The sequence below is a fragment of the Camellia sinensis genome, chromosome 10, assembly GCF_055761805.1.
Source record: "Camellia sinensis isolate YWXY chromosome 10, ASM5576180v1, whole genome shotgun sequence".
NCBI lineage: Eukaryota > Viridiplantae > Streptophyta > Magnoliopsida > Ericales > Theaceae > Camellia > Camellia sinensis.
Genome location: NC_138970.1, coordinates 135,092,081 through 135,106,386, shown reverse-complemented (window position 1 = coordinate 135,106,386; position 14,306 = coordinate 135,092,081). Strand labels below are relative to the sequence as shown.

The 14,306-nt window shown below is 34.8% G+C and overlaps 1 protein-coding gene across 2 annotated transcripts in view; it reads left to right on the top strand.

Moving 5' to 3' along the window:
* LOC114290804 (chaperone protein ClpB4, mitochondrial-like) overlaps positions 1-13,225 on the top strand; it is a 40,656-nt gene extending 27,431 nt beyond the window's left edge. Inside the window, exons 6-11 of one of the 2 annotated variants that reach the window (XR_014342644.1) lie at positions 3,961-4,111; positions 10,138-10,446; positions 10,949-11,214; positions 11,308-11,860; positions 11,962-12,237; positions 12,766-13,225. Coding sequence is in view for 1 of the 2 variants with exons in the window: in XM_028234781.2 (XP_028090582.2) it covers positions 3,961-4,111; positions 10,138-10,446; positions 10,949-11,214; positions 11,308-12,237; positions 12,766-13,071 (1,962 nt within the window). In the remaining variant the exon portion in view is untranslated. Of the gene's footprint in view, positions 1-3,960; positions 4,112-10,137; positions 10,447-10,948; positions 11,215-11,307; positions 12,238-12,765 lie in introns of both variants that reach the window. The other variant, XM_028234781.2, reaches the window with a different exon arrangement.
* Positions 13,226-14,306: the final 1,081 nt, after the last annotated feature.

Sequence of the window (14,306 nt, the reverse complement as noted above, 5' to 3'; positions counted from 1 at the left end):
CTGGCATGTTAGGCTGCCGACCTGCTAATTCTCCAATTGAGGCTAATCACCATCTTTGTAGTGGTGTTGGTGATCTTGTGGAGAAGGAAAGGTACCAGCGACTTGTTGGAAGACATATATTTATCCCACACTCGTCCAGATATTGCCTATGCGGTTGGGATAGTGAGTCAATTTATGCATGAGCCTCGTGCCCCTCATTTGGATGCAGTGTATCGTATTTTGAGGTATCTTAAATCTGCTCCTGGAAAAGGGATTTTATTTTCCAATCATGGTCACTTGAGGTTGGAGGCATTCACAGATGCTGATTGGGCTGGTTCTATAGATGACAGGCGATCTACCTCCGGTTATTGTGCATTTGTGGGGGGAAATTTAGTGACATGGCGTAGTAAGAAACAAACAGTGGTGTCCAGATCTAGTGCAGAGGCAGAATACAGGGCTATGGCGCATGGTACATGTGAATTGATGTGGCTCCAGTCCTTGTTGAATGATATTGGGTTTGTTTGTAGTGAACCATTGACACTGTACTGTGACAACAAAGCTGCCATTAGTATTGCTCACAATCCTGTTCAGCATGATAGAACCAAGCATATTGAGATTGACAGACATTTCATCAAGGAGAAATTGAATAAGGGTTTCATATGTATGCCTTTTGTGAAGTCTGCAAATCAATTGGCTGATGTCTTTACTAAGGGTCTTAGTAGTAAAGTTTTCCATCCTATTTGCTGCAAGTTGGGCATGAGAGATATCTTTGCACCAACTTGAGGGGGAGTGTTAAGTATTATTGTATAAGGGTAGTTAAGGATAGTTATGTCTTTTGTTCCTTTAGTCTTTTATTATAAGTATGTGTAACCCTAATAGGTTTATGAGGGTGAATAATATACAGTTCTCTTCCTTTTCTTTCTTTTATGCAAATCTAACAGGTGCACTGAGATTTTCTGTGGTGTATGAGTAGAATTTTCTTTTTCTTTTGCTATCCTCTTTTCTTCTTCATTTCTTTCTTTGTGTTATGCTCTTCTTCATGAGAGACCCAAAAGCTCACCACAACCGACAATTGCACCCTCAACTGAACTGGTAGCCATCTCCTTCTTTTTCAGTTCACCACAATCCACAATTTAATACATTTGTCAAGATGTTGAAGCACAACAACAAAACCAAAAATCAAGCTTTGCACCATTTTTATAAACTTTGTCATGGATTGATGGGTTTAGAAGAAAATTCAAATAGGCATTACCCTGTTTATATATGTTGTCTCTCTTCTATGCCTTGCACCTCTTCCATCATTTGAATCACTATTCAGATAAAATTCCATACATGGGTCACTAGTAACACCTTTAGAGGATTGGTTTTATAAAGACCAAAAAAACTCTCAGATATATTTATGATGTTAATTATTTTCTTTACAAAATTGGCTTATGATTATACTGTTTGTTAGTTCAGGGTCTAGGTAGAATGAGGTTTGAAACTTTATCTATGTTTTATATCACTAGTTTTGGGTTTATTAATGGAAGTTTTAAAGGGAGAGCAGAGGGCGAAACGGATTGTTAGGGAGCATTAGAATAATAAAGAAGAAGATGGTGGTCGAGGAGGTGAGAGTTTAGTCAAATGAAGTAAGACTTATCAGCATATAGAAAAACCTGCTATGGGAATATATTTATGTATACACGTGTATGTACGTATATGTGTATATATATAGTAGTGGATAACGTTGACCCAAAGATAAAAGTACTTGGTTCTTACCCGAGTCACTTACATTCATCGAGGTTTTTGGGATCAGTAGTGGTGGTAGAGAGGTTGGGGATGAAGTGGATAGAGTGCAGTCATGGAGGAGATGGTGATGCAGGATTGTCCATGGTGGTGATTGTTTCCGTGGGTTTGTATGTGAGTGAGACAAATTGGGTTAGGGGAATAGGACATGGTGTTGGCCGTAGAGTAGGATAGGTAATGATATGGTTTTGGGGCGAAATCAGAAGCATGCGGCGTTTTAATGAGTTTTTTTTGTCCAATTATTGCTCTGTCACTGTTAATAATTGAGGTGGACGGTGGACTAAGATTAAAATCAAGTTTGAAGTTCAGAGTTTAAATCATCACAAGTGATTAAACTTGGAGTTGAATTTGTTATTGACGTAAAAACCTTAGGCTCCCTTTGATTGGAAAGAAAATTTAGTAGTAAGTGAAACTGAAAAAAAAAAAAAATGAAGTGAAAGAAAATAAGTAGAAAAGAAAATATATTTTCTTTCAAGTATCTGATTAAGATGAAAATTTTGAGTAAAATATAGAAAAATTTAAAAGTTTATTTATAGATAACTTATACACTCAATTTTTCTTGTGTTTTTTTGCAAGAAATTAAAAATTAGTTACAATGCTAATATGGATTGTACAAGAAAATTAGTTTTCTTATATTTTCCACCACTTTCAAGCTAAACAAACTCATAAAATTATTATTATTATTATTATTATTATTATTATTATTATTATTTTCTCTTTCCCCCACTTTCTACCTATTTCATCCTAAACAAATTGAGCCTTAGCATTATTTTTGTAATTCTCCCTATTTATTATTATCTATTGGTAGGTCTGAAAGCTGAGAGTTCTGCCTTTCTTCAGCAAGTTGTGGTAATGGGAATTTTCAAGACATCATTAGAAGTTAGCCCTTGTGAATGGAACTAAATTTCGGCCCTAGGTGTCATTCAGGATGATCATGTCCTATGAAAAAATATGTTAAACAAAAATACTCTTCACGTTTCTGAATGTATGAGGTACATGTGTCTTAGATATGTCTAGAGGTTTGAGCATGGTAAAAGTTACCCATTTAAAATTTACATGCAATTGATTATTTCTGCAAGTTTAGTAATACGATATGTTTAATTGGATCAGAGGCAGACCCAGATCAAAGTAGACCAAAGCGCACAGTCACATCCCATTGACAAAACCTGCAAATTTACTCAAATACCCTCATCTTCTTCCTCTTTAACTTGTATATGTATTTTTTTTGGGAATCACTAATGGAAGTACATCCATATTTTCAATTGAAGAAGTTCTCTTTCCAAACAACAGACATGTTCAACAGAATCATCACAATTGGTGTTCATTCTGCATAACTGGTTAACTAAGCAAAAATAATAGATGGAATGGGTTGTTTACTAATCAAGCAGCAAATTTTTGGTTTCTCTCTGTGCTTCTTGATCTTCTTGCCCACAATGAACTTGTTCTCTTGCTTTAGCGGCATGAACATCAGCATCCCTTGCACCCCAAACTTGTGTGCCACATCTGACAATTCATTGTCATCAATCTTGACAAACTCAGTGTGAGTGAACTTGGTGACCATTGTGCAGATTGGTGACTCTATGAACTTTTAGGGTCCACACCACGATGCCAAGAAATCCACCACCATCAGCTTGGGGATTTGCTTAGGGGCATTGAAATGAAGTTTCTGTCAGAGAGAGTAGGAAGGGTGGCATTCTCTGTAAATTCAAAAATGTATAAGGGCTATTTTTGTCTTAAAAACTTACTCTTCATATAGGCCTGTGACTCTCACGGACCATTATTTTGGATGGAAGATCTAATGGTGCACTTTAGTTCACAAACTGTAGGGGTTGATGTGCTTATTTTGATAAAGAAGTTATCTACACATGGACCAAATCCGAAGGGGGTAAAATGAAATTTTCCCTATAGTAAATATCTTCACAAGAATCTGTTCGAATTTGATCTGAAGTTCGGTGGTCTTATAAATGATTGTTTTCTAACTTGATTGATTTAGATCTGCTGGAATTTGACCTCCTTCCAATTTGTACTATGTAATTTCAGTTCAAAATGCATTTTTTTGTTGATTTTTACTTTTTTTTCATGTCATTACTTTGACCTTCTTCCAATTTGTACTATGTAATTTCAGTTCAAAATGCAATTTTTGTTGATACTTACGTTCCCTTTCATGTCATTACTTTGTGTTCTTGTCTTGTACAGCTGATTTCTCTGGATATGGGTTCTTTGCTTGCTGGTGCTAAGTTCCGAGGAGATTTTGAAGAAAGGCTAAAAGCTGTCTTGAAGGAGGTCACAGCTTCAAATGGGCAGATTATTTTGTTTATTGATGAAATCCATACAGTAGTCGGTGCTGGTTAGTATTCTGTTTGTTTGGTATCTGTTGTATTTTTTTGTTTTTCCCACCAATATTTCATCTGTGTTCCTATCCATAACATCTTAAGTTAACAACAATATGTTAATAGCTTGCAAATTTTATAGGTGTCCAATAGATTGAAGTTCGAGATGTTGTAAGAGTTCGAAAACTTAAAATAAAAAATATACAGTTTGAGATAATGCATAAGAACTGACTTCTTTACCTTCATCCATTTTAATGAAGATCCTATTTTGTGGTGTGCACATATATGCTAAGAAACACTAGTGGCAAAGCATGACATGAATAATTAGAAACATGGTTTGTAATGATTTGGTAAAGCATGAAATGAAGAAAATTATGGAGTACTGGATGTTACATAAGATAATCAAAATTTGTCAAGGATGATTTAAAAAAATTATTTAGCTTACCTGATAAGCACAGCTCATAGTGGATATATACATGAATTGTTTGCATAATGAACTGTCAATATACTGTCCACTTGATGCACTTGAGGGTTAATGATTTTATCAATGTATGACATTGATAATTTCATGTGATGGTAGTACCACAATCAACATGCCTTGGAATTATATAATGAAATCTTTGGAAATTATTTTTTAAGCACCAATACGTTCTTGTTTTATTGGTGACTGGGTGATGTAGGATGAGTTCGAGGATTACTCACCTACTAGTAACAGCCCAAAATAATATATGACAACAGAAACCCTAGGCTTTGGGGGCTGAATTGTAGTTGATTTTTGTAGCTGAACAGGTGGCAAAAATACGGAGTATTAAAGGATTTGTATGGAGACATGGAAGGGTAGAGGTTTGATAGTGAAGAGAAAGGATTTATGGAACTATTTGGGGACTGTTTAACGATTTATGAAGCTTGGGGGTTGAATAAGGGTTAATAAAGATTTGGTTTTATGGTTTTAGAGGCTAAAAGTGCAAAAACATTAAAAGATAAGAAGAATTAGGCATCACACCTAAATTCCATAGGGATTATTCCTAAGGTTGGAATTGCCTCACACAATCCATAGAAGAGCTTCAAAAACTTAGCAAAATTCTTCAAAACTTGTTGTCTATTAAATTAATTACATGACTTTGTATAGGGTATGGAGATTGGAGACTTCCTTCACTAACTAGGACTAAGATTTAAAAAGAAAGCAAAAAAAAAAAAAACCTACTAAATTTGTCACTTCTATAATCATACAAGACCAAATAAGACCCGTAAATAAAATTTGATTACATAGCATGGCTCATATGATAACTCTACAGTCCATATTCGGAAATTATGCAAACCTATGAAGCACGGGTACTTTGAAAATGTTGTCGTACTCGTACTGACAGGACTGCATGCGTACCGGGTACTCGAAATATGTACTGGGTAATTTTTATATATTTTTTGGCAATTGGGTACTCCACAGGTACTTCATGGGTATGAGATTGGTACATTCGAGAGTACACCAAGTTATCGGACATTAGTGGAGATACGTTTAATTTATTAGAGTTCTGATTTATTTGAAATTGCAAATTCTTTATTTGATGTGCCAAAGATCAAAGATGTATTATTCAATGATGAAGTTGATGGAAGTAAAAACTAAAGTTTCAAGTTTTTAAATTTCACTTAGCTTGCTTTTGGAATGAAACTTTATTTTTTAATTTCTCCTATTTAATGGCATTAAAATAGCTTGTAGACTTTGCTTTTGTATTGGTATTGTTGAACTATAATTTCTCTTTTGGTTTTGTAATCTCTCCTTTTAGTTTTGGTATTGAACTTTGATTTGTAAATTGAATCTCAAACTATAAATTACAAAAAATAAAAAATTTATTGATGTACCTCAGTCGTATCCGTATCCGTATCCGTATCCTAATTTTTTTTGCTTATCAGCATACCCATACCAATATCTGTACTCACACCCGTGTTTCATAAATGCAAACCATATTTGGAAATTATGCTAATTACTATCCTTGAGCTATGAAACTTTATATAGAAAATTAAATAGATTAATACCTAGCCTAAGTAATCATAAAATAACACTACTAAATCTTAAAGTTTAATTATACATCGATCTCAAGTGAATTTGGTTTGGAACCAACTAATTTCCAAACAGGGCCACTTCTTTAATTTTTCTTTTACTTAACCTTCTCAACGACTGCATCATTCTTCCCAGTTGGAAAAAACTCGTCCTTGAGTTTTAAAGTACATATGCATAAGCTATGAAGCACATATATATAGATATGAGATACAAGACGATACGACAAAACTTTAAAAAATAGGATATGGGTATGGCAAAGATACATGTGTAAAAAATATTTTTTATAATTGTAGGGTCTGTATTATACATGAGCTCAAAGAATGGTGAGCCAATGGCCAACCACTTTACTTTTTTTAGTAGGTCATACTAAAGCTAAACTGTTTTTATTGCCCTTGCACGTCTCAATTTTATATGTTTTATGTGCATAAGGGTTGTTTGCAAGATAATTTGCATGCCTAACTGTTGAAATTCGATTTTAATGTCATCGTATTTCATTGTTTATCCTATGGATATGGATACGAGAGACATATATGACACATTTATAAGGATACATCAATTCAATAAATCCTAAAAATGTAGGATATTATGGGATTTTTTGAATCACGAATATGATTAGTTTCAACCTTGGAGCTCCTTGGGGGTACTGATTCATCAATCAGACCCCTTTTACGTCTTGATAATTAGATATTGGGTAAATTACAAATGCATCCCTTAATGTTTGCTTACAATACGGATTAGCTCCCGTGGTTTGGAAAATTACAAATACTCTATTATCAGAATTTTTTATTTAACAAAATTAACTAAAAACATGAAATTCCTAATTGCTCTCTTATACAATGATTAAATTACCTAAATTATTAATCGAAATAAATTTCTGAAATTATTAAAAGCTGTTAATTGACTTGATAATTTATTTATAAAAGCGACTATTTGTTATGAAATGAGAAACTTCAAGGGGAGGGATGTAATTTCCAGAACCACAAGGGACAAATCATATTTTAAGCAAGCCTCAAGGAGTGTATTTGTAATTTACCCGTAGATTTTTTTATCACCTTGCATTGAGCTGGTTTGTTGTTCAAAGTATTAGTCGAGCATTAAAACCATCAAGCTCCTCCATAATTCCAAAATGAATCTCATGTCTCTGGTTCTCAAAAAATATATATCTAACAAAAGATTTTCCAAAAAGGGCAGACTTTCAGAACTTGGTCTAAGAATAGGATCTTTTGCTGAACTCGATGCAGGACAGTGCCATGAAGGGTTTCAAAGCTGGAATTTGTGGGTTTATTTCGTGGTTTAAAGTTGAGATCCAATGAGAATTTTAGGGTTTTAATTAGTGAATGGGAAAAACTAGTGCTAGGCGTAATTAAATAGTCAAGAGATCTATGATGCACGGACACGACACGGACGTGCGGACATGCAAATTTTTTAAAAAATGGGAGACACGACACGTTAAGGACACGTTTAATATATATAATTTTATTTATTATATGTCTAAAATTAAAAAAAAAAATCATTGATTCTTATACAATTACAATAATAATAAAATTAATAAACACATTTCTTAAATTTTTTAATAAAAAATTAGTTTTTTTAAATAAAAATAATTTATTCTATGAATTTTAGTTTAACAAAAATAAGGATTAAAAAAAAGAAAAAAGAAAAAAGAAAAAGAAGGGAGGGGAGAAATCAGGAAAATAAAGGAGATAGAAACAGAAATATATATATATATATATATAAAATAAAGAGGGAGAAGAGAAAAAAATAAAAAAAGAGAAACGAAAGAGGGGGGGAAAGTGAAATTAGAAAAGGGAGAGAGAATTAGAGAAGACAAAGAGACGAAACAGAAAAGGGAGGAGAAGAAAAAGAACAGAGAAGACGAAGGACAAAGAAGAAGAAGAGATAAGACAAAGAAGAATACATCAGGGCTTTTCGATTGATTTGAACAGGTTAGGGCTTCTCTCTTTCTCTCTCCTCTCCAACAGTTAGGGCTTCTTCGATCCACCTCGCGCGTGTTTGGATAGTGTCATGGCATGTCCATGGCTTGTCCGACTGGAAAAATTCAAAAAAAAAAAAAGAGGACACGTTAGAGAGAGTGTCAGACAGGTGTCCACAGTGTATCTGACGCGTGTCCATGTCCAACACTTGTATGCAAGCCCTGGGGACGTATCGATGCTTCATAGGAAGAGATCAAAACAACAATTGTTTTGGGTGCTTTGAATGGTACCTATGTTGGTTTAGGGTTCTTTTGCAAGCTAGAGTGTGAGCATTGAAGCATGGACATCTCTTCGGAGGCAACATATGGGTGTCCGATACATGTCACACATGGACACACTGCGGACACGTGATGGACACGTGTTGGGCAGTCTCTCTAATGTGTCCAGAATTTGTTTTTGATTTTTTTCCAGTCGGACACTTTGCGGACAAGCTCAGACACTTGAGGGACACTTAGTGAGAGAGAGAGAGAGACCTACCTGTGAACAACTCTCTCTCTGTCTCTCTCGGTCGTTCTTCTTTTCTTCGTCTCATCCTCTTCGTTCTTCTCTTCGTTGTCTTCTTCTTTTCTTTGTTTTTTTTTTTTTTTTTTTTTTTCCTTTAGACTCTTTTTTTTCATCTTCTCTCTCTCTCTTTTCTCTTTGATTATATATTTTCTTAATTTTATTTTTTTTCCCCCTTTTATGAGGTCAACTATAGGATAAGTAAACAAAAATTTGCAACCCCTCTACGTTTTAACATTCATTTTTGGCTCTCTTTTCCTGAACATGCATAGAGCAAATAAATTTTACTTGAAAAATAAATAAATTTCTTGAAATTGCCGAATTTATTTATTGGGTGAAGTGCTAAAATTGATGAATAGCTGTATATATATTTTAAAATATTTGTTAATATTATTTTGCATTTTTTTATTACTTCTGAATTTTTTTTTTAATTTTATGACATAATAAATAAATAAAATTATATATTTTGAGGGTATCCCTAGTGTATTGTGTCCCTTATTTTTTGAAAATTTGCGTGTCCACATGTCTATGTTGTCTCGTGTCACGTGTTCGTACATGTGTCAGCGCTTCTTTGGGTGAGGGTAAAGATCTATGAAGCTGGGCGTTGAATAGTGGTCAACAAAGGTTTGGTTTTATGGTTTTAGAGGCTATAAGAGCAGAAAAATTAAAAAGAATAAGAAAAGATCTAAAATCACACCTAGATTCTCTAGGCATCACACCACGATTAGAATTGTATCACACACACCATTGGAGAGCTTCAAAAGTTTCACAAATATCTCCAAAACATGTTCTCTATCGAATTAAAGGGGGGTATTACATGACTTTATCTAGATATGAAGACTGACTTCATTAAATAGGTCTAGAATTTTTTAAAAGGAAACTACTGAGCTTTTCTAAAACCTATAAAAGTCCAAATAAGGCCCATAACCTAATTGTGTAAGTTGACCCGTGTGATGACCCATGGGCATCCAGAAATTATGCAAATTACGAAAAATACCTCTGAACTATAAAACTTAATAAATTGTATTAGAAAATTGTAAGATTAATACATAGTCTAAGTAATCATAAAAATAGACTACCAATTCTAAAAATTTAATTATACATGGATCCCAAGTTCGTTCGGCTTGAAACAATCAATTTCCAAAAGGAGCCGCTTCTTTTATTTTGCCTTTTCTTGTCTTCTCGTGGACTGCATCACTTGGTAAAGGAGAAGACCATATAACAAGAACATTATTGAAAATAACATCTGATGATTTAAAAATATTCGAAGTTCTTGAATGAATTATGACCAGATATTAAGTACGCATGGGGGCCCATATCTTCACCCATCGATCCAGCGGCAGCTACAAGCATATATGCACATTAATGTTCTTTCTGTTTTTCTGGCAGGCTTATATTCACATCCCAGTCTGTTATACCTTCTGTTACATTCTATTAGTTAGATTGTCAATGTTCAATTATTTGATGTGGTGGTCTTATTTGTGTCATGTAGGGGCTACAAGTGGGGCAATGGATGCTGGAAATTTGTTGAAACCAATGCTTGGCCGAGGTGAGCTCCGATGTATAGGAGCAACTACTTTAAACGAATATAGAAAATACGTTGAGAAGGATCCGGCTCTGGAACGCAGATTTCAACAAGTGTTTTGCGGTCAGCCATCTGTAGAAGACACAATTTCCATTCTTCGTGGATTGCGTGAACGGTATGAGCTGCATCATGGGGTTAAAATATCAGACAGTGCCCTTGTTGCAGCGGCAGTTCTTGCAGATCGATACATAACAGAGCGTTTTTTGCCTGACAAAGGTAATGAATAGCTTTGTTTCAGGCCTGGAAATCAATCCTTCTCTACCAGCGTAATTATCGTTCTTTTCTTTTTCCTATCTATTAATACTTGCACACAATGAACTTATCAATGCTAATTTGATATATCATCAGCCTGTCTATAAATTCTTTTCTGTGACTAACCTAAATGTTAAATTTCTTTTCTACTTTTTTTAATATATTATTAAATTCTGGAACCATGTGATCCATCTCCACAGTGCTTGAGTGCCTGGACAGATGTTAATGGAGCAAATTTCTTTTATGGATTGCATGAAGTCGTTGACAATCTTAATGACAATTAACAGACATGGATTTGCTCCATGGTTTATTCAGAAAAGGAGAAAAAGAAGAACGAAAACATGAAAGGAAACATTTCTCTATTTAGAAGCGTGGGAGTGATCTAGCTCTTGTTTACTTTAGATGTTTTTGGTGCTAAATGTCTTTTTCTGAATTTGATTCTCATAAATTCTTCTCCTGATTTCAGCCATTGATCTCGTTGATGAAGCTGCTGCAAAGCTAAAGATGGAAATTACTTCTAAGCCTACTGAATTGGATGAAATAGATAGGGCTGTGGTAAAGCTAGAGATGGAGAAACTCTCTCTGCAAAAAGAGAATGATAAATCATCCAAAGAAAAATTAGCCAAGCTGGAAAATGAGCTTTTGTCGCTTAAGCAAAAACAGAAAGAGTTAACTGAGCAGTGGGAACGTGAGAAAGTTCTCATGAATCGTATACGGTCAATTAAAGAGGAGGTAAGTCTTGTTAGTGTATATTGTACTGGTGGCAACTATACACTTGCATCGCCCTAACCCTTTTCCAACTCACCTCTATTTTTTGTTGAATAGATTGATAGAGTCAACCTAGAGATGGAAGCTGCTGAGCGTGAGTATGACCTAAATCGTGCAGCTGAGCTCAAATATGGAACACTAATGTCCCTTCAGCGCCAGCTAGAAGAAGCTGAAAAGAACCTTGCTGACTATCAAAAGTCCGGAAAATCTTTGCTTCGAGAAGAGGTTACTGATCTTGATATTGCTGAAATTGTAAGCAAATGGACTGGCATACCTTTATCACACCTCCAGCAGTCAGAGAGGGAGAAGCTTGTCAGGCTAGAAGAAGTTCTCCACAAGAGGGTAGTTGGTCAAAATATGGCAGTCAAATCTGTGGCTGATGCAATTCGACGATCAAGAGCTGGATTGTCTGATCCAAACCGTCCTATAGCGAGCTTCATGTTCATGGGACCTACTGGTGTTGGTAAAACTGAGCTTGCAAAGGCTCTAGCTGGATACCTTTTCAACACAGAAAATGCTCTTGTGAGGATCGATATGAGTGAGTACATGGAAAAACACGCAGTATCTCGCTTGGTTGGTGCCCCACCTGGATATGTTGGTTATGAAGAAGGTGGGCAACTTACGGAAGTGGTCCGTCGGAGGCCTTATTCCGTTGTGCTCTTTGATGAAATTGAGAAGGCACATAATGATGTTTTCAACATTCTGTTACAGGTGCTGGATGATGGAAGGATAACCGACTCCCAAGGACGGACTGTTAGTTTCACAAATTGTGTTTTGATAATGACATCAAATATTGGGTCCCACTGTATCCTTGAAACTCTTAGAACCTCACATGACAGTAAGGAGGGAGTGTATGAAGTGATGAAAAAACAGGTCATTGAATTGGCTAGGCAAACTTTCCGGCCAGAGTTCATGAATCGAATTGATGAGTATATTGTTTTCCAACCTCTGGACTCCAAAGAAATCAGCAAAATTGTTGAGATCCAGGTAATTAAACTCTCGCAGCAGATCTATGATTTTGTTCTGTTCATGTTTCATATTCTAGCCTACAGTCCTCTGTATACTAAATCTTTGACGAGTATTCATTATGTTATTTCAGGCTTTCAGCTTGAATTGTATTCACCATTCTTTATTTTCTCTCTTTGGTTTGATGAGCATACTTGTGTTTCTTACCCTGACTGAGGGCTTGCAAAAAAAAAAAGTGAAAAAATTTCAATTGTACAATCCTGCATTCACTACTATCATTACGATTTTGGCATTCATTGTGGGCCACATAGATACTGACAAAGATCTAATATTGGTCATTTGTATGCATACAATCACAGCTGAATATCCAATGATGTTGATTTGTAGGTTATCAAATGCAGGTCTATTCTGTGATCGGTGATAGATGGCTAAAATTGTGACTTCTTACCAATTATAATTACCTTGTGCTATTCTTGTATTATTACATTCTCAGACAGTATCATGTAAAAAATAATATTCTGAAAATACTGCTGTTATCTTGAATTGCAGTTGAATCGGGTGAAAGACCGGCTCAAACAGAAGAAGATTGACCTCTACTACACGAAGGAAGCGGGGGAACTTCTAGCGACATTGGGTTTTGATCCCAACTTTGGAGCGAGGCCAGTCAAGAGACTGATACAACAAATGGTTGAGAATGAAATTGCTATGGGGGTCTTAAGAGGAGATTTTAATGAAGAGGACTCTATCCTAGTTGATGCTGATGTATCAGCTAAAGACCTTCCCCCCAATAAAAGGTTACGTATAAAGAAAATAGAGACTACCCCTGCTATGGATGCCATGGTTGCCAACAACTAGGACTAAGTGTGAGAGCTGTACATATATTTGAAATAAGAGCTTAGATTGTGGTCTTTTTTCGTTTCCTGTTTACAGCATCAAAATGATATCATAATATCATTGTTTGGGTAATTTTGATAGTAATATCTTTCATGTTAGTATTTGTTTCTGTTAATCTTCAGACGGGCAAACCTTGTGTGCTTGAGCTTTGAGTAGCGCACTCTGATTTGTTATGGTTTCAAATGGAATTTCCATAGGCACCTAAAGCAAGGATGGACCTAGAGCGGGTGATTGCCCGCCTACATTCTCAGATAAACCTTCCATATACTATCATTAGCTATTATTTAGACCTTAAGTGGTTGAACAACTCGCAATGCTGTGAGGTTCAAAGTATAAAATTTAATAATTTAGATGAAATATAACCAAAAAAAATTGGTTTCTCACAACTATTGTCAATAGATTGTGTTGTAATTGCTGTCTTTTGTAATTCAACATGAATATAAAAAAATATGTTTATTTATATATGTTTTTTAATGTTATTTTCACCTTTTATATTGGTAGAAATTGATTCCATAGTCTATGTTCTTTTCATAATTTTTGCCCCTTCATGTTAAAATTCTAGCTCCAGTCCTGATCCAAAGCAATTTTTGGTTATTTGTTGTGTCTAGAATGTTTTTGAAGGGTGACTGATAACTGGTGACGCAGAAGCAGCACCTTATTTGATTTGAGTTACAAGTATGTTTTTTGAGAAGTTGATAATAAACTGACTTTGATTTTTTTAGTCAAAAAAATTAGTTTTTGGATAGTGACTTTGGTAAAAAAACTAATTTTTTTAACTAAAAAAAGTTAAGAATTAACTTTTTGCTAGCTTTTCCAAATGAGCCCTGTAAGAGTAAAATCCACTAAAATATATAAATATATATTCATATTTATATACTATATGAAATGGAGAACCAAATAGAAAAGGACAGTATTGATGACTTGTCATCATTACATCACACTCGAAGCTGGAGGTTTTTCCCATATTAAACTAATTTATTATCTTAATTCCTAAACTAGGTTTAATTTAGACGGAATTCTCAAACTAGGCTAAAACGTTATTATAAATCACACTTTTACTGTTTGGAGTCTAAAATTTAATGAATAATGAAAGCGCTATTATAAACCACGCTTTTAATTAATAAAGCGTGGTTACAAACCACGCTTTTAACATAAATTTATTTTTTGAAGAACCACGTTTTCACTGTGCATTTTAA